This window comes from Folsomia candida, unplaced genomic scaffold (genome assembly GCF_002217175.1).
Source record: "Folsomia candida strain VU population unplaced genomic scaffold, ASM221717v1 Fcan01_Sc027, whole genome shotgun sequence".
Taxonomy (NCBI): domain Eukaryota; kingdom Metazoa; phylum Arthropoda; class Collembola; order Entomobryomorpha; family Isotomidae; genus Folsomia; species Folsomia candida.
The window spans coordinates 146,382-167,083 of record NW_019091219.1 but is presented as its reverse complement, the minus strand read 5'-3'; the positions used below and the strand labels follow the sequence as shown (position 1 = coordinate 167,083).

Sequence of the window (20,702 nt, the reverse complement as noted above, 5' to 3'; positions counted from 1 at the left end):
AAATTCGGGCAGGTTGGAGACTTGTTAAGGAAGCCGTGAAGGACGTGTTTGACGCGGTGATTGGCTTTTTCAGGGTGATCTTTTAAATTTGAAAATACAAATGTGAAATAAAAATGCAAGGAACTAAAATGCAAATGATTTGCGACACTTTATTAATGTTAAGTATGTAGATTCACACAATTTTTATGAATTTTACACTTGTGCTAAATTGTTTGCATGAATTACGCAAAAATACATTTTCTTAATGATTTTTATAATTCGAATTTTCGAAACTGATAATTTATTTATTAATATGTAGCATCTCAACTTTTGCATTACTTTTCACCGACATTTTACACCATGTTAAATTAATTTAAGAAATTGGACGAGAAATTCAATCAACCTCGTCAAAGAGTTTGTCAGTTTCGTGATACATATGTCAAAATCGCGTGCACAAAGGGCATGAGGCTGGTTGAAATTCACGTAGAGAGTGTTTTATGTAGTTTAATTTAATGAAAGGGAAGCGATATGTATGTATGTTTGCACAGGAATTTTTTAAAACCTTTTCAGGCATTCGTTGTTTATTTAAATGAAGCGATATAAGAAAGGTGAACAAATAGTTAAGTAAAGCGTCCTCGTTCCTAGCAAATGGTTGGAATATTATGACCGACTAATATAGAAGCGTTCATAACGAGATGTACGGGCATACATCCACTTTTAAAAAATTACTCTTTTGACAAGCCAATGCAGTCTGACTTATAGTTATGTAGGTATGTTAAGAAAACCGTACTACATAGATCCAGAGTTAACTTTACCATTTATCAACTTGATAGACAAAATTAACTTGATAATATCAAGTTAATTTTGTCTATTACTTGCATTATTTTTAAGCGTGCTTGTGTATATAAATAATTAAGTTTATGTAGCTAGCTTTTTAATTTAAAATTTTCTTCTTTGCCTTAAAGCTTTGAGGGAATCGACATACATACAAGCCCTGCCTGGGTAAAGCTTTTAAGGAATTGTTTTCTTACATCTACCTGCGACAGATATCATGGCATGGCCCATATAATATTTAACAATAATATACATATTTCTTAGAGATTTTTTTATATTTCTTAATTACTTAAGTATGTCTGCAGTGAAATGAATTATTCAGGGCTACCAACCGGGCAACTGAAACTGAACAGTTTAAAACAAACCGTGTAGACTTATTTTTCTTTTGAAACATTTTTTGTTAGAACCGAAAACCTTAAGACTTGTAATAATGCTTGCCATATTTCTGTTAATGCTTACGGCATTGACAAAATCAGAGACGAGTTCCGCACCACTTGCTCACACCCAACTAGCTCACTTCTTGCAAAATATAACAAATTGTGATCTACTAATTGCTCACGATGGGGCAGATTTTGGAAATCTCAACATTCCTGCAAAAGTCATATGGCTCCCCGCAAACCCAAAGGTTTTTGTGCCATTCGGTTATCAGCCATTCGATTATGTGCCATTCAATGAATCACCCATAGCTATAAATGCATTATCGTCGCGAACCTCACAACATAAATTGAGTTTCTTTCTGTCGAAAGTACTGATTGCAACAGAAACTATAAACAATACCGACAAATCCTTACGTCTACAATCCTGGGTTGAAATCACAGCAGGCTACCATATCTTTCACTTTCATGCAACATTTGAAGCTTTGTTTTTAATACTCTATTTACAAATACGTAATCTTGCTGTTTCAAAAACACATTTGGTGAATTACTAATTTATGTACGTTGTTAGAATATCTATTTAAAATTCATCGGTAACTGCTTATTATTTAAAAAAACAAATTAAATAGATTCTCCATTGAATTTTCATATATCTCTAATTAAATTGTGTGACACTGGATACTGTAAAACTATCATCGTTTTCTATTTATACGTTAAGTGTTGTAAGCTAAATATTTACACAAGTATGAAAAAAAAAATTGGATAACAAATCCAAATTTATCATTAACGTGATAAGTGGAAAGTTCCGTTATTAAAAACAAATCAAGTTATTTTAGTCCTCCAATTTGCATGCATTTGGGAAAGCAGTTTCGTTTTTAGTTGGATACACCTTTCTATTATATAGAGATCAACGTTCGCTCACCCTTCTCGTTTCGCATACTTGTACATATTCATTTCATATGTGTCAGCCTTTCCCCGATCGAGTATCAAGTTTCACACACGGCTCGATGTCCCATTAAATCGTGACAAAGCTTTCCACTCTGTGCCAAATTGATCTCTCAACTAAAACATCATAACGCTATCAGATTTCTCCTACACTCTTAGAAAATAATGTTACGCTTTTGAAGTGAAGACCCCTAAAATTCTAAATCAACTTGACTAACAAAATCTACACTAAACTTTAGTTTTTATTTATCAACTTAACAATTCCATAGAGTTGAGAGTGCATAAAATCTACTTTTAAAAAAGATAACATGATTTTTAAGGGTGCATGTCAAGATATGGATGACGTAAATATGCATTTTTTAGCAATATTTTGAGGAATCGCTACGGCTCAAATCTCATCACTCTCACTTTAACATGAGAATCGGAAACTGGCAGCTTTTTTATAAAGTCTATCAAATACGGACCAAACTTTCTCCTGCATTCACCCATTTTTTAAACGATGGCCAATAGTAATTCAACACTTGAGCAATTAAATTCAACCACTTCAAATTCAACCGCGGTTGAGGGGAACATTAATTTGACTTTTCTTGAATACCTGGTTATCATATTCTGTTTGATTTGTGTGGCAATAAACATTTTCATCATTTTCTACACGTCGCACAACTCTCATTCCAGGCATAGAGTCAGGTATTAAAAAAAGCATGTACAAGCTGGTTCGAAAAGAACATATGCAATCAGAATTTTTTGTAAATTTTTCATGATTTGAATTATTTATTTATTGACAGTATAAAATCAGAAACCCTATGCAGAGATAATAAAATTATATTTTTAAGTTTGTCCGCCCTAATTTAACGCATAAATGTAAACTTGTTGCTTTATTAAATTGGTCAAAAATATTTTTGACCAATAGACCTCGCGTAAAAAATTCTCAGTGTAATGTCCTTCTTGAACCAGCTCCTGTGTGTTGCATGTAAAAATTTCTAGGGACCTTTTTTTAAATTATCTAAATAAAATGCTCGGATGTTAAAATAAGTTAGTAAAAAAATTGAAACTTTTTTTTAATTATTTACAGGCGGTTGAATACCTTGATTGCAAACTTGTCTCTGGTCTGCGTCTTCACGTGTGTGCAGGGAACGTTTCTTCTGACAGATAAGGATCGCAGCATTAAGGGAGACTTCCTCTGTCCGGCAGTATTTTTTATGAGAAGTGAGTATCCTGCTTTCTCTCATTTATTGTTTAAAGTAAAACGGCATATTTGGTTGTTCGTTTGAGACAATAAAAAAATAAATAAAAAAATGATAAATTACAATAAATGCAACCTTTGTTTATCCGTCCAACGGAACACCATATTTTGTTTACCCTTTCAGAATCTGTTAAAATTGGCATGTCTGATGTTGTCTTGGTGTCGTTACTTATATCATTTACTTTCAGTATTTTCAGTTCACTTGATCTCCTCTTCCATTTTGAGCATAAGTCACGAGCGACTTCGGCTTTTGAAGGTAACCCGGAGAAAACTTTCTCTGCTAAAATTACTCGGATTGGTTTGGGCTATTCCTTTTGTTTGCTCGCTTCCATCTGCCTTCAACAATGTGTACAATGCCGAGAGGAAGATTTGCCAAAGGGTGAAATAAAAACCAATAAATCTTGAAAGAGTGCTCCACAGACAATTTACTTAAATTAAAAATTTGTATGTTTTCATAGGATATGTTATTTAATAGCCGAGTTGCCACAGTTATTCACGAAGTATCCAAATGTCTGCTGTTCCACGTCTTCATTTCGATGTACATGATATTTGGTAAAATACACTTTTCTATCAATTAATGTATGTTAGCCCAAATAATTTACAAAATTGTCGCCTTCTATTTGTAGAAATGTTTAAGCTTCGTTCTAAAACCAAGGACCTGCGACGATTTAAGGTAAGTACTTATCTAGGTAGCTAAGAATCCTATGGTGCATCTTTTAAAACCATAGCAGTTTCCTGTTCAATTTTGCTGATGCTATTTGCCTGATACGCCAAGTTCTCATGTTACGCGTAGGAAATTTTACCTTTGCCCACTCTATTCTTTACCGACTTCCAAAATTAGGAGTGTCCAGTTCCCTTAAATAGATAGTTGAGGCTATTTTAATTTTTTGACCCCTCGACATGTTAACCTATTTACTAAGTACCAATGACAGATTTGTGTAACCACTTTTTATCACTTGACTATCATAAACAATTTTTCGAAATTTTACTTTGCCCGCCGATTCCAGGCTGCCCGAATGATTCAAATTCAAATTTCCAATATTTAAAGAATTTATTGTAGCATACACCATGTAACCTTTTAGCTTGATATTGCCACGGCTTTGATAGATTCTCAATGCATAATTGTCAAACATGAAGAATTTAATGAGACGGGTATTAAAAAATAAAATAAACTTTTAGGACCATCAAACTTGGAAACTGTACAAACGCGTGCAAAGCATGCGATTTGTGTACGCCACATCCGCAACATTTATCCTATTCTGGCTTCCGTTTGGAATAGCGATGTCCTACTACAGAATTGTCCGCAAGCCTCTCAGCGAATTTAAATCAAACGCTACTCGTACCTATGTTTTAATTTTTGTCGCCTTTATCTTCATCTTGATTTTACCAATTGTCATTTTCTGGACGAATGAGCGGCCGAAGAAAAGGGGTGAATTGAGAGTAATTAAATTTATGAGAAAGCAACAGCGGAAACGAGACAAGAAAAATGTTTCTACCAATGCAGTAGTTTCAGATTCTAGTGGATTTACGACATTTGCCTGTTCGAATATAGTCGTTGCCATGGAATGTGGGACAGAGATTGAGGTAAAGATAACCACCAAAAGACCGCGATCCGCATCCATGCCTAATATATCTATAGAATTTACTGGAAATGCTGGGATTCACCGGGAAATGGATAGCAGTGTAAAGAAAGGAATTATTTTAGAGTGGTAGACTGAAACCTATCCAACCACTAGTTCTAAATATACAAGATGGTTAAAAGTCACGATACATTGGAAAAGTTTTCAATTTCGAATAACCCCGAAATCTCCATTACTTGCAAGATTTTGGATTGAGATTTTTCATAATTATTATCAAAACTGATGACGGTGTACAGACTGCCATTGAATGCAGAAATTAATAAATAATTTTGTTCAGTTTGAAGATATTATGTTGACAATTAGATTATTGTGGAAATTGCATGTTCATTCTAGTTCCGCTAGATGGCGTTACAATATTTCTCACAAATCTCATATTTCCCAATTGTGGCACCATGTAGACCAAATCGAATTATTTGTAATCGTACATATTGAACTGATTGGATTCATTGTCCAGATTTGACATTAGTAGTGTGAGTTTGAAACTAATTGTGCTTCCATGTCATGCTTATCATTCGATAATTTGTATAAAAGTCACCGACGTTGTGACGTTGACGTCGTGCGTCACCACCGTTGTTATCATAGAGTGATAAGATATCGTCGCCTTGTCGCAACAAGTGAGAATAATTAAAATACACTAATCGATTCAAGGTGCAGCCACTACTCGAACAATTAAAATCGTGGATAAATTTTGTGTTTAAAAATGTTCAAATTTCTCCCCATTTTCATCTTATTTTCCATAGTTTCCGTTTCCGGAGTTCAGATAGTTTTCGACAAAGCCTCCGACACGAATCAACTGCTGCAAGTTACCTGTCCGTATCAAGATGACTCAGATTTTTGGGTGTACGGCAATCCTCGACAACCCAGAATCGACATATTTCCGGAAAGGGTTGGTTTCTGGACGTCCGCCGAGACCCCGTGCAGTCTAATCTACTACGGAGGATCGCTCCCAAAGCCTAAGAAAATTCTTCTCTCGGTTTACATGGCCTTGTCCGGAAGGCCGGCGAAGATGTCAATTTCCGGAAGTGAAACTCCAGGTGGGCCCTTGCAGGATATTTCACATATTGATACGCCAGAGGGGTTGTGGACTGAGGAGGAAATTTATTTGACACAATTGCCCGGCTCCGGTGTGGCAGTAAGTTTTTTAGAATTAAAAAAAATATTGTATGTGAGTTAAGTGCAAAAATATTGTCGGATAATCGTGAATTTGCATCGTAATTATATTTTACAAATCTATAAACAGCAATTAAATTGGACAATAGCATTTAAATCTTATCACGAAACTTGGTGTCGCATCTAAATATGTCTGTAAATGTTTGAACAACGATTGTCAGTAATTAATTGTAACACAGTATATTTGACTTAATTTGAATTATCTGTTTCATTTTAACGAGTTTTGCTTCACTAGGAATTGCACAAGGCTTCTACTCACGTTTCCCCCTTAATTAATTTACATAATCTTGAACGAGCTGGGAATTAAACCTCACAAACATGTCTACATACCTAATAAATTTAGTATTAATAAATTTCTGCACAAAATACTTATTACTGATTTCGAGAATACAAAGCCACGTACTTATATTGTGAGGGTTTATGTCTGCATAACTAGAAAGTTCTCGTAAGTTCAATTTTTTTTAGCAACTCTTCTTATACAAATTTGCATTTTAATAAACTTTAAAAAAAAATTAAAAAAAATTAAAAATTTTCAAATATTTTGTAAAGGTCAATTTAACTTAAATATTTGATTAGGTCCTAAACTTCACTCTTTTCGGTGACGGCGCCGCCTCATTTGTTCTAGTGGACAAGATCGTTGTCGACCTTGGTGACGACCCGATCGAGCCAATTTCCATCACTACAGACTATCTCGCACCGGAACACTGGCCGTTCAACGATTGTACTTATGTGGACGATTTCCGAACCTTGGGATGTCCCGTGGACAAGAAGAGTCTGAACCCGGATATTGGTCGCCTTGTCAGGAAAAAGCGTGTCGAATTGAGTATGGAACGCATCCCGCCGTTATCCCGCTGTCCGTCAGGATCACCGGCTATGTGAAAAATGAAGGTCAAATCATGGTCGGAATTCCGGTTGGAAGTGGCGAAAATACTTCATTTATCATAATAGACACCAAGTCTTCAAATGAAGGAGCCTGGGTAGATTATGTGGTGGACTTACGACGACATCAGGAATATGTAAGTAACCCCAAGGCATAATTTACATACATTTAAAATGATTAGGAACTTCAAAATTTCTTCGAGTTTTTTAAAAGAGCTAGCACGAAAAATTTATGAAGAATATGTCCTACTTTTAGAAGAATACTTCCTGTTTTATGGTTCATTTTTTATAATTAGACTCTTTTTTGTATATAAGTACATCTTATGGAAAACAGGGTCTAATTATTAATTGGTATGGTTGATTGGAATTTAATAATGAAGAATTAGTCCCCACTTTGTTGTCTTCCCGTACTTTCAAAATGATTCAATCCATGTTTTGTGGGGTTTGACATGATGACGAATTTAAATGTCATACTTTTTCTAGAAATATGGCATTATTCTGATGCATAATGGTGGAACTGCGGTTCTTGACTGGGTAACATTCATGTTCCAAGATGAGACAACGACTGGTGAACCGACCACGGAACTACCGACGACCGTTCCACAAACCCAACCACCCACAACGACTGCAGGTGCGGGCAGGATAATGTCCTCATTTTTCTCGACACTTATTATGTTTGTGCTCAGGAAAGTTTATTAAACTAAGCTTCTAAAAACGTGGGAGAAATATGATACAACAATAGGTTTAAGGAATGATGTTGGCATTAGGTAATACTAATATTACAAACTTGATAATAAATTTAAGATTGATATTAAATTATGTATGTATATGCTTGAAATTATGTGACGAGTTATTTTTCTGTCTTGCTTTTTTGAATTTTTTTAAACTTATGGGACCATGTGAGTGACCCATACCTATTTTTCAAAATCGTTCAATCGAACTGAAATTCGGTATGGTGGTTCCGATGATGATAAAAACTAGTAATATGAAGTCAAGTTACAGATTTTTCAAACCAAACCCTGGGTCGGGCTCGCAAAGCTGTACTGATAGGTTTTATGAACAAAATATTAATATTTAATAAATATATGTTTTCCATACAAACGAAAATTTTTGTTTTTGAAACTTACAGCACAGTCAGGTTGACCAACTCTGTGTTTGATTCCAACCCCATGTACGAGGGGTTATCAATAAGTAATGCGAATATTGGATTATCTCGACCGTTGAGGTCCTTTTTTCCATTTCATTTTGAGGCTTTTCAACATAATCCCCTCCCAATTCAATACAACATTCAGCTCTTTTGATAAGTTGCTCCACTTCTTCAGGAAAAAATTCTTTAGTCAAGCTGTTTTGCATACGACGCACACGCGAGATTAGCTCGTGATCGCTTCCAAATCTCCTTCCCCTGATAATTTTATTAATATGTGAGAATAGACAGAAGTCACAGGGTGCCAGGTCGGCAGAATATGGTGGGTGGTCAATTAGCCAGAATGCAGATCGATCCAGAGCAGCCTCGAGAATCTTTGCAGAGTGAGACAAATTGCTGTCGTGAAACCAAAAGAATCCACTTTCCAATGTTCCCCTTCTCTTATTTTTGAAGTGGTAGACCAATTCATTGAGCAGTTTTAGATTATGATTGGCATTTATTTGGCTTCCTTTTGGAATAAAATCGGTATGCAAAAGTCGTTAACATCCCATAATAAGGTGACCATTTCTTTTCCTGCAGAATGAGTTGTTCTTGCCTCGATTTGCCTGAGATGCCTCATTCTAAGCCACTGTATTAATTTTTGTTTTATTTCGGGATTATAATTATAAACCCATGACACATCTAGGGTCACGATTTTGGTGCGAAATTAGACAGGATTTGATATCCAAATTCCCAACAGGCCTTAACAATTTTCCACTAGTTTGTATTTTTATGCCAGTGTAAGCAGACTTTGAACCCTACGAGAAGATAGCTAAGATAGCCGAGGTCTCGCATGTAAGATGAAATTCAAACTGCAACTTGAAATCCCCATACATTCTGCTATTTAATTAAGTTTCAGATGTATATCATGGTCCACCAACTCATGGATATTTTTGCACATTACCTCATCAGAAACACAAATTGGCCTGCCAGGCCGAGGTTCGTCTTCTACGGTCTGTCTACCCCACTTAAACTCATTTACCCAACCTGAAAAAGTATTAAATGATGGAGTACTATTACTGTACACTATTTGCAAATTTTCAAAAATTTCGGTAGCGGAATCGCCTTTCAGTGCAAAAAATACATTGTAGAATAAACCTCTTTTTTCCTGAAATTTCATTTTTGCTTACGATTTCTGACCTCTTCCAAACTTTATAAAAGAATGAGATATCGGAATCTCATGATTTTTGGTACACAATATACAGGATGTATGAGGAATGAATGGCCAAATTCTCAGCTTTGTATCTTGTCTTTAAAGGGTGGATTCGCATTACTTATTGATAACCCCTCGTAAACTTGCATGTCGTAGCAAAAAAAGTAAAAACATAAATTTAATAAACATTAATATTTTGTTCATAAAAATATGGTGTCATGTTTTTTGTGATTCTTTGGAAACATTTTCGTATATTGTTCACACTTTAGTGTAAAAGGTTACCCTGGATTCAATGGGCACATAAGAGTTGGCCCTTGCTGGACTTTTGAACCGTTGCACGCATTTAAGAAAATTAATTCGGAATGCACGTCTCGGATCTTGTAGGTCATCGAAAGATCAAAGGTAGGAATCTTTATAATGAATAAACCAAGAGGCCGAAAATAAGATTGTGTTAATTTTTTTAAGCCTTACTGCTATCTTATATTGGATACGGCAAGGCGTTGGAGGAATAAAACTGTCGTGTGACCGTGAGTGGATCGCAGTATTTAGTAAATATTATGCATAACTAAATACATGTGTGCACTTACCTCTTTTTCATCGTTTTTTGTGTGCACTTAACTCTTTTCTGCAAGTAGAAATCGAAACTTGCAGTATCATTTAAGCTGGACCAATAAAAAAATTCGCTTATTTAAAATTGTCTTGAAAATTGCGGGTATAAAAATAGGGATGTAAAAAAAAATCATATCTCGGGGAAATTTAGACTTTTAACTTAAAAGAAGAACATGTTTTTAGGAATATTCCCTCCAAATTTGAGGTGAATCGGATGACAAATCAGGGAGAAAAGGTGTCTCGTGTGACACATGTTTAATTTAATCAACTTGACCAATATTTATGTGGATATTTATGGGGATATGTATGTGATTTTTTGCATGTTTTCATAAGCGTAGGAAAAAATTTTAAAACGTAGTGTACGTTTTTTGATTAACGTATTAAAACGTTGTACACTACATATATAGTGTACAAATGGGAACACTCCGGTGACATCATTTAAGCGTGTACAATGCGTACATTTTATGACCTATTTTTCTCTCCATATCTTTCACCGTCTGCACGGAGCCATGGTTTCACAATCTTTATTTAAACATCAGCCTCTGCTCCCAGGCATAATGGATGGATGTGGAGTGGATTATCGCAGTATCAAACTGTTCCAACGTTCGTAATGTCTGCATGATTCAGCTACAGATAGGGTATTAAAGGATGAAACCTGTTTATGGAAATGCTGTCTGTCCGTCTGTAAATCTGTGGGTTCAACTGTTTATATGTCTCTCCGCCCGTTCGTATGCACTAGGAGTTTAGAACGGATGCTAATATGTATATGGCCGTTTCAGCAGTGTTACAGATGTCAAAATACAGGCAAAGTTCAGGGATGGGCCTTTTAGATCGTAACCTCATATCGTGACCTAGGGTCAAAATTTTTGAGATGTTATTCGTCATACAGCGTATCATTTTGGATGGGAACTTCGTCCATAATTAAATGCCGTCAATACTTCTGACATCTGACTTTTAGCGACCTTGAATGGGTAGGTACGAGGGAAACTCAATAAGTAATACGAATGGTGCCATATCTCAAGAATCAGTGATATTTGGTCGAAATCTTTTTGTAAGTTTTCAACATAGTCTTAACCCGGTTCATTGCAGCATTTAGTTTTTTTCGTCAGTTTTTTCTATATCTCACCAAAATATTTTTTTAGTGATGGTGTTAAGTAAAAATTGCTTGCACTCTAGGAAAATCCAAAATTACAAAATGAATACCATCAACGTTCAAGCCCGTATCGGTACTGGGAATTAAATTTTGGTTCATAAATATGCTCTGGAAGCAAAGCCGCAGTCAGTCCCGTCGCTGAAGAAGGCAGGAATTGATTCCATCAAATAGAGCGTAAGCAAGGCTGAAATGATAATTATGGCGAATAATTTCGTATTGACCGGATCTGCATTGAAGTTAATTGATCACCCACATATATTGCCTACCGATACCCCTGTGATTACTTTGTGTTCAAACATTTCAAGAAAATTATCAAGGAATTTAGATTTTATATGAGCTTTTTTAGCGTAAGCAATTTGTGCTTAACATCATCTCTAAAAAATATTTTGCTAAGAGATAGGAGAAACTGATGAAAAAAACTAAATGCTGCAATGAACGGGGTTGAGACTATGTTGAAAATTTACAAAAAGATTTGGATCAAAAATCACTGATTCTCGAGATGTGGCACCATTCGCACTACTTATTGAGTATCCCTCGTAAACTGTCATTAATCACTAAATTAAATTTAGCGAAACATTTTGAAGGGAAATTTCACCCAGAATTTAATGGCATCAATAGTTTTGCTTTCTGACTTTCCGATGACCTTGTCGGCGAGGCCGAAGGTTGAAAAAACGAATTTGACCCTATGGTTTACCCTTCTAAAGATGTGATCGAATACCAAATTATTCAGGGACGTGTCGGTATGGGGCAAAATGGGACTAGGTACTTTTTAGGCAATGATGAAAATGACCTCAAAGTGGGAGATGTGTTCACCATGGATATTTCCACACGGTTTCACCCCTTGCTTACAATTGGTTTGTAACTTTATCTAATATAGGTAAGGAGGAATGCATACAGTTTTATCTTACTTACTAAACGAATTGTTATACTATTATCAATTTATGCCAGATAAACATGCCAAAACCTGAACAATGCTACTACATATCACCTCCGCAAATATAGATAATGCCTTATGTAGTTCACACTGACTATATTTGCAAGATAGGCAAGACCACTTTGCTGGATGACTCAATTTCCAGATGGTTTAGTTTAGTTTAAAATTTTGGGACAGGAGCATTTCGAGGTCTTTTAAGACATGGTTTTACTGGCACAATGGACCAGCCGCTAGGGACAAATCAAACTGTTACTGTTGAACCAGAGGAATCTTGCCGAGCTATACAAGATCAACCAGCAGACCTTAGCCAAACCATTCAACTTCACCCAATCGACCCCAGTCACACTATCCAAGTTCAACCACCACCAATTTACCAACCAACCCAGATTCAACCACCACAAATTTACCAACCAACTCAAATTCAACCAGTCAACATAGACAAAGCTATTCAAATTCAGCCAACAGATATCGACCTTGCTATTCAAGTTCAGCCACCATCAATTTCCCAACCAACTCAAATTCAACCAGTCAACATAAACGAATCTATAGACATTCAACCAACAGATATTGATCTTGCAATTCAAGTTCAGCAAGCAGACACAAACCAAGCTACTCAAGCACTTGATGCGTCAGAAGCCACAGAACTTTACCAGGGAGTCAGCTAGGAAAGTTTAGAAAATATACTTAACGCATGGTCATAATTTTGAAATAAACAGGAAATATTAATTCACCTTTCTGAAAATTTGTCTATGTTTTTTTTGGATTGTCATCAGATCGAAATTAATACTGTCAACGATCAATGCGATATAGTAAATGATTCATTTGCAGAGAAATATCCGGAGGCCTTGATTCATTACGTAACGATGTGGCCAATCTATCTAGAAAAAAATCACGTTTTGAGAAGTTCCATGATAGAATTACTGAAACCCTCCAACAAGAACTGGCTAAAATTAAGAACCCCAAAGCCAATCAGGGAACGGCCCTTCATCAATACCAAATCGAGGCTGTCTTAAAGACAGCCAAACATTTCCGCAAACAAACTAAGTCCGAGGGTTATATACGTACTGCTGCTCTCATCGTTGCACCACCAGGCTCAGGCAAGTCAGGTATGGTGGCTCTGCTTCCGTATGTTCTCAAATCACATAAGGTCTTGATACTCACACCTTCGAAGATAATATCCACCCAGCTGGCTGCCGACTTTGGCCTAAAAGTTAATGAAAAATTCGCCCCGTTTCTTCGAAAATCCGGCATGTTCCTCGAGGACCAAGGTCTCACAGAGTTCCTTGAACCTGTAGAAGTCTGTGACCTTCAATCTGTGACCTTCAATCAGGATAAGGGTTTCCATAGCCTTGGAAATTGCAAGCTTGTAATTTCTAATGCTCAGGTATTCGCAGGAAAATCAAGAAATAGCTTAACCTCGTTAAAGTCGAAAGACAAAACTAAGCAGCTTTTGGAAGAGTTTGACACAGTTATCGTGGACGAGGCCCACCATTGCACTGCCGCTACCTGGAAAAATGTCATCGATTGTTTTGACGGGAAGAAAATAGTTTTTCTTACAGCAACCCCGTTCCAGGATAATGAACCGTTGGTAGAAATTTTGCAAGGAACATTAGACAAAGTGTTTGAAATTAAACGCGAAGAGCTCGAGGGTAAGAAACTTTATTTCAACCATGGAAATTCGATTCCATAATAATTTTCAATATCAATACTACGCATAACTAACAATTTTTAATTTCTCTACATTTATTATGCAGGGTTGCCATTGTTTCGTTTTGTTTTTCACCAATCAACAAAACAAAATAATGGTTTGTTTTGTCTATTTCGATAAGACTTGTTTTATCAGGGTACATTATTATGACCAATTAATTTATTCCCAAAGGCTACGATAACCAAAAATCGTTAATGGGTAATTTCCTATATTATTTTTAATGGAAATTTTACAAATGTTCGAAATTTATTACAATTCTGCTAATTAATACTTCCGGCAACCGTCTGTTAAACCCTAGAATTTTGCCCTCTTCCGTTTGAATTTATCCAAATGTTCAGGTTTTCATGATTGATCAAACAATTGAGCCTGATTTTTAAGTCATTTGGTATTTCTGTAATGAGTGGCTTTTTGGGGGCGGTTGCGGTTTCTGATTAATTGCTTGTCTTCCAATACCATTTAATAATTTTTAAACCAAGACTAAATATATTTCATGTCCACGTGCCCTAAGTATATTTGTTACTACCAGAGGGCGGATATGTATGTATTTCTAACTTTTTCATTCCCAATCAGATCTTACTAAAACTTCGTATACTCACATCCCATCGAAGCATGATTTCAAAAATTCAGACATGGTTTTCCATATTTTCCATATTTTAGAGTTTTCGTACATATACATATTTTCATACATATTTTGAGGTTATTTCGTAAATACACATATTTTCGTACATATTTCGAGCCCTTTTCTAAATATCAATATTTTAATGCATATTTCAGGATTTTCTGAGGAAAAAATATTTTTCTTCTTTCAGACGTTAGAGTTGAATAAAAATTGTACTTTCATGATAACGGAGTTTAATTCGTGTGAACGACTAGCAAATCCATTTTGCCCCATTTTTCAAGTCATAAAATTACCCCTGAAAATCTCTAAATACGGCTAATGTCGTTTTATGGGTCATTACATGAATATTAAAATACTATACATAATAATTCATTAATAAGAGTGTTACAAATTTGAAACTTTTCGAAAATTAAATGTAAATATAGTAGAAAATTTCGGTTGAAAAATATGTTTTACGTGCATATTTTCGCGTTTTTTAAGTACATATTACATACATATTTTGAGGAATATAAGTACATACATATCCGCCCTATGGTTACTACACTTCCTGTTCAACCCCGACATGAGAACTCTTTCAATAGTACCTCCACTTCAATTGAACAGGAAGGACTCATTTTTGAGAATTTCGAGCAAGAAAACATCAGCGTACTAATGAAATAGCTTATCTATGAACGGTTTTTACGTTGTGCAAGTTTCGCAACGCGAGCAATTGAAAATTTAAATACTTGCGTGCCTCACCCCGTTGAGTGCCAGCCCTAACACCTAGGCTGGATAAAAACTGAATTAATTTTTATACTATATGCATTTAGGTTTTACCATACGGAAGTGCAGCTTTGAAATGAAGCAGATGCTTCACAAACCATTCAGCGGTCTCGAATTCTTCGAAGCTCTTCGCGCAGATATCGAGGAGGCCCTGGCCAGGCACGTAGGGCAGGAAAGGAGGCTTGTTAAAGAAGACGCACCACAGGCCATGATTCTCGTCACTACCCAGGAAGAGGCTATAGATACAGCTGAGGGTTTGGGGCCTGATGCAACCTACGTGATATCTACACGAGAAGGCGACGAAAACTTAAAACTATTTGATGAACATAAAAAGAAAATTGTTGTCGTTTGCGGAATGCTTCGAGAAGGATATGACAATGCTCGTGTCACGCTCGTGGTCTTTCTCCGCAATTGCAAGTCGCGCGTTTTGTTCGAACAGTTCTGTGGACGTTGTATTCGAATGAATCGTACTTTGGCAAATGCATTAAGGTCAGAAAAAGGTACTGATAAAGCTATTGGTACTGTGCTCACTTATAATTGCTATCCACACCTTAAAGTGCTCTGGGAAGAGAGAGAGAGGGCAGTAGCCGACGAGAGTGCAAATGAAGAAAATGGAGACGATGAGTAGACGGTTAGTTCATTGAATTTTGGTAATTAGCCTATGGTTTTATGGTACGTTTTTTTTAAAATTAGAACTATTTTTTCGTGATTAAAACTCAACACATGAAAAATTCAAATTACTACTGCTCGGTCGATTTTTGAAGGATTTCAAAAATTTAAACGGTTCTGGAAACTTTGAAGTTCACAGTTTCCAGAAGAACCTTTGGAACCTATTATGTTGCTAATTGCCCCATAGGATTTTTCAAATTAGTGGTTTTTAATAGCACACATCCTAAAGAATAAATGCACAAGTTGTCTTATAATTATTGCAAACAGTTATATAGATAAGTCCATTTTTACGAAAATCCAGGGTGTATGATGAATTCTTTTACATACTGTACGTGAATGTTGTGGGCAAGATGTTTGTGGTGGTGATGATGATGATGAGAGAGAGATGGAAATGAGATGATGAAGTTGACGTGGGGTGACCTCACGTAGAATAGAAAGAGCTTTAGATAGATATGTAACTCGATCGAACTTTCATACACCAAAGTAACGTAACCCTAGGTTACGGATTAGCTTCTATTTCAAGCGTTGAACCCTTGTATGTATCAAATCACATAGACAGAGTAATAAATTGTATAAAATTCACATGTACAGAGGGAATAAAGTATGTACCCATTGATATTTAAGTACACATTTACATATATATAAATGTGTTTTAAACTCGTTCTAAAACCTGATGCTTTTTTAACATTCACTAGTATTTTTTATTGGATACGGCAAGGAAATTGGAGGAAATATAGCTATCGCGTCACGGTGCACGATTTTTGTTACACTAACATGAATATTTCTAGAAGAACAGTTTGAAGTACTAAAATCGTGAACTTTGCAAAATTAAAAATTTGAAACATAAAACAGCATATAAATGGCGTATGCATGCTCATGTTCAAATCAAAAAGATTTTCTGTTATAAAATATGTTATGTAATAGCACCTTGTATGTAGATGACGCCGTAGTTGCGTAATATGAAACAATTTTTTGTTGCGAGACAACTTGGGCCTAATATATATTGAGCCAATTGGTTTTTTCAATTAAAATGATTACGCGAATTGCTATCTTCTCCAGATAAGGAAACAATTTTAAGTAATGTGTGCATGACCTCAGGTAGATAAATATTACAGACTAGGCAATAGCCCGTGTAAAACACGGGATCCGTTTTATTTCTTCGGATTGGTTACTGTTCTGCGATCGGATCAAGATCAGAGCGCGATAGGATGTATGGATGTGTGATAGGTTTTTGCCCTTGTCGATCACGGGACACGAACGAATACTCATTCGTCAGATCGCGTTCTGATCGCAAATCCGAGGACTCCTTATTCTTAAAAAAATCTTACGTTGCCCCATGAAATCTCGCCCCCCCCCTCCCCCAATCTCACGTTGCCCCATATAATATCAAGTTGCAAAATTCAACTATTGATTTATCCGAACGCGTTCCGATCGTGATCTGATCGCAAAACAACGTGCCAGGAGACCTAAAACTTAGATAAATTAACGGTGGATACAAAACTGTACCGATGTTCTCTATTCTATATGTATCCGCAAACTAACATTAAATCCACTGGAATATCTGTGCTGAAAATGCTTCCTCTATCTTTGAATGCTATCGTTGTCTAATACATTGAAGGGATGCGTTACCGAGGGACAAACAAACAGACAGAGAATGGGCTAGTCTTATATAGAATTCAGCCGGCCATGATTTATTGCAAAGCTGTACATTTAATTAGTAAAATTACTCATCTACGTGTTAATCTGCGTTCATGCTAGAGTGGAGTCGTTATCCAAATTCTTAATAACATGTACAACAGAAACCCGGCCGGCTGATTCGGTTCGGAGAAGCTAAGTCAGCCAAGGTTCCGGTTAGGTTAGATTTTTAGTTATTTATTTCATTACTTTGGGGATAATTTGGATGTCTATTTTTATTTTTTTAGGCTTCGGATTCGGTACGGACAGATATTATATGACATGCTTTTAGTGTGGGACAATTACTTTACATATTTAAACCGTAGAATAGTAAGGCATTGTATTGAATACAGTATGCATACATATATAAAACTGTCATGCTGTTTCAAAGGTAAATATTAAATTCTTTATTCAAAATTTGCATCGATAAGGCAATCTCACGTTTCCCGCACGTAAAAGTCGCAATGCATGTATTTTAATGTTATGGAATTATATTAAAAGTAAGTAACATATGAAACCGAACCAAACATTTGGAAAAAATATCGAACCGCAACCGAGTTTCTTGATTTCAGCAAATATGTTACCTATTTCGCATAGGTAACCAATAGCTAGCACAATAGATAAATAAAAATCCAACAAACCGAATTCTCAGCCGGTTTATTTATCTTACCCGAAAATAATTATTTGGCTTCATTTTGGTCCCATGCCTTATCCCAAATTTGGATAACAGACGCATCTAAGGTCTATTATTTTGCAAATTTGAAATTATTTGTACTTCTTAGCCCGATTATTTGCAACAAAATAATAGTCCATTAAACTCCATATTTATGTCCAAAAAGTTTTCAAAGGGAGATTCGAACCTGAGTCCCAATGGCAAAAAGACAAGCGCATAGCAGCATGGGCTAACGCGACAAATATTACTTACTGATATTCTTTATCTTCTTTTTCATCCCGTCCGCAGAGTTGGAATGCTGATCACCGGGACAAACGGTTCTTGCACCAGCTTTAAGCTAGTCGTAAGTAATGAAACTTGGAAATAAATTACTTTTGTAAAAAAACAGTCTTCGGTGACGTGTCATAATTCACGAACAAAAACATAAAACAAGATGTTTTCTCTTTAATGATTTGACAGAGATCGGCCTTCATTGATATAATTTAAGATATACAGAAATTGTAGAATTCGCATAACTGAAAGGTTGCTTCACCGTGGGCCCATCATATTTTACTTGAATATATACATTGTTTCGGGTAGGGGTAAAATCACAAATACGACGAGTTGAAAATCTTACCGCGAAAGATGCACTTATTGAAGTCAAATTGGCGAGTTTTATGAGATAACTTGCTTAAACTGATGAAAATTTAGTTTCAGGTCCATTCAAAAGTTGTATAGTTTCAATGTAAATTATAGGCCTAACTGTAATATATCAGTGCATTTATTTATTATAATATTATCCACGTACATAAATATCTAAATTGTTCGAATGGGAAAATTTCCATTTATGAATACAAATGTAAATATTTTCTAATACTTATGCATAAATAAACATTAATTAGAGGGCGTCAAGTCATGATTAAATTTAAGTTCATTTCAAGGTTAAGTTTCAAATAAGTTCTCTACGGCCAAAGTGAATCATTTTGTAAAATATGATGGGCCCACGGTGAAGCAACCTTTCAGTTATGCGAATTCTACAATTTCTGTATATCTTAAATTATATCAATGAAGGCCGATCTCTGTCAAATCATTAAAGAGAAAACATCTTGTTTTATGTTTTTGTTCGTGAATTATGACACGTCACCGAAGATTGTTTTTTTACAAAAGTAATTTATTTTATAGTTTGTAGATGTAAATATATATCTACTCTATCAAGTAATCTGAATCGAGATTATTTATTAATAAATATGTTGTCAATTCAGTCAAATATCTTTTTTGAGCAGCTAATATATCATTTGCATCTATAATATTGCATAAAAAATGTATGTACATAAGCTTTGCATAAAAAATGTAGATCGGCAAAGCTCGGAAGGGGTAGCATTATTTGCGTGATGGTTGTACATATGCAACTGCAATTATATACTCTGCAGATAGAATTTTATACTCAGTTAAATGAAACATCTTATAAATTTACATGTACGAATGTATGAATATGTGCGAAACCATACATATGCATATTTGAGGATCAGTCTCGCAACAGCGTTTCACACAGCTGGGAGTCTAAATCTTAAGGGGCATCTCTGCCCGTGACATGAAAATGCGTGAAAATTTCACATTTTTAATAATATCTCGGTGTTGCGAATTATTAAAAAAAATATGCTTCTGTAGCTTTGTAAAGCAACTCGTTGGGAATTTTTTAAAGGTATTCACTCCAGGTTTTAACAATTTTTGGACAAGTTCTATTTGGTTAAAAATGCGTGTTTTTAAACTAATAGAAGTACTTCAACAACTGTTAAAACCTGGAGTGAATACCTTTAAAAAATTCCCAACGATTTGCTTTACAAAGATACAGAAGCATATTTTTTTTAATAATTCGCAACACCGAGATATTATTAAAAATGTGAAATTTTCACGCAGTTTCATGTCACGGGCAGAGATGCCCCTTAAAAACTTTTGTAAAAATGTTTGCTCTCTTTTTAATTATCCTATTTTCCCATAATGCGAGCACATTTCTTGACATTCCGTCGGATTCTGACGGTTATCACGATGTCATCCAGGAGATGGTTAAGGACCACGGCAATTTTGTACAAAACAATCAAGAATTAAAAGCCACCACATTAACGACGACAAAATCTCAATCGTCTGATAGTGACACGTTTGATGACATTAGCGAAGTGATTGCCGACATATCTGTTTCATCCGTGGATAACGAAATACCAGACGTGACCGATGAAGAAATTATGGATGCCAAAAATGTGGCTAAAAATTTAAGTGATATAATTGTGGACTTTGTTCCCGAAATTGATGATGCGCAGGATATTCAGAACTTGACTTGGCAAATTTTCGACTTCCTTAAAGCTTATTTCTTCGAAATTATGTAAGTGTTTATGACAAAGAAAGATTCAAAAGTAATAAAAGTATTCGTGTTCTAGAACCGTCGTTCTGGCAATAATTGTCATATTGTTGATTGTGTACATATTCGTCAGTCGTCGCATGATGAGGTATAATTATAATAAAATTGC

General features: G+C 35.5%; 2 protein-coding genes across 8 annotated transcripts; both read left to right on the top strand.

Moving 5' to 3' along the window:
• Positions 1-6,307: 6,307 nt before the first annotated feature.
• Positions 6,308-7,954, top strand: LOC118438867. Its single transcript, XM_035859668.1, has 2 exons — positions 6,308-7,201; positions 7,548-7,954. Exons 1-2 carry the CDS (start codon positions 6,938-6,940, stop codon positions 7,761-7,763), a joined length of 480 nt encoding a protein of 159 aa, XP_035715561.1. The 5' UTR covers positions 6,308-6,937; the 3' UTR covers positions 7,764-7,954.
• Positions 7,955-12,187: 4,233 nt separating this feature from the next.
• Positions 12,188-19,689, top strand: LOC118438857. 7 transcript variants are annotated; one of them, XM_035859655.1, is made up of 4 exons: positions 12,188-13,745; positions 15,233-15,674; positions 15,743-15,816; positions 18,490-19,689. In XM_035859655.1, exons 1-3 carry the CDS (start codon positions 13,205-13,207, stop codon positions 15,789-15,791), a joined length of 1,032 nt encoding a protein of 343 aa, XP_035715548.1. In that variant the 5' UTR covers positions 12,188-13,204; the 3' UTR covers positions 15,792-15,816; positions 18,490-19,689. The 7 variants fall into 7 exon arrangements, 6 of the variants coding, with proteins under 6 accessions (XP_035715548.1, XP_035715547.1, XP_035715546.1 ...); XM_035859654.1 differs by lacking the exon at positions 18,490-19,689 and adding an exon at positions 17,777-18,197; XR_004837092.1 differs by lacking the exon at positions 18,490-19,689 and having other exon boundaries at positions 12,188-13,480; positions 13,554-13,745; positions 15,233-18,055.
• The last annotated feature ends 1,013 nt before the right edge of the window (positions 19,690-20,702 follow it).

What these genes read in the sequence shown, in the direction of transcription:
- LOC118438867 (XM_035859668.1), top strand. Translation starts at nt 6,938, where the DNA reads ATGTCCCGTGGACAAGAAGAGTCTGAACCCGGATATTGGTCGCCTTGT. An exon ending in TACGACGACATCAGGAATAT is followed by an intron (nt 7,202 to 7,547) that starts GTAAGTAACCCC and finishes TACTTTTTCTAG; the next exon opens with AAATATGGCATTATTCTGAT.
- LOC118438857 (XM_035859652.1), top strand. Translation starts at nt 13,205, where the DNA reads ATGGTGGCTCTGCTTCCGTATGTTCTCAAATCACATAAGGTCTTGATA. An exon ending in TAAACGCGAAGAGCTCGAGG is followed by an intron (nt 13,746 to 15,232) that starts GTAAGAAACTTT and finishes ATATGCATTTAG; the next exon opens with GTTTTACCATACGGAAGTGC.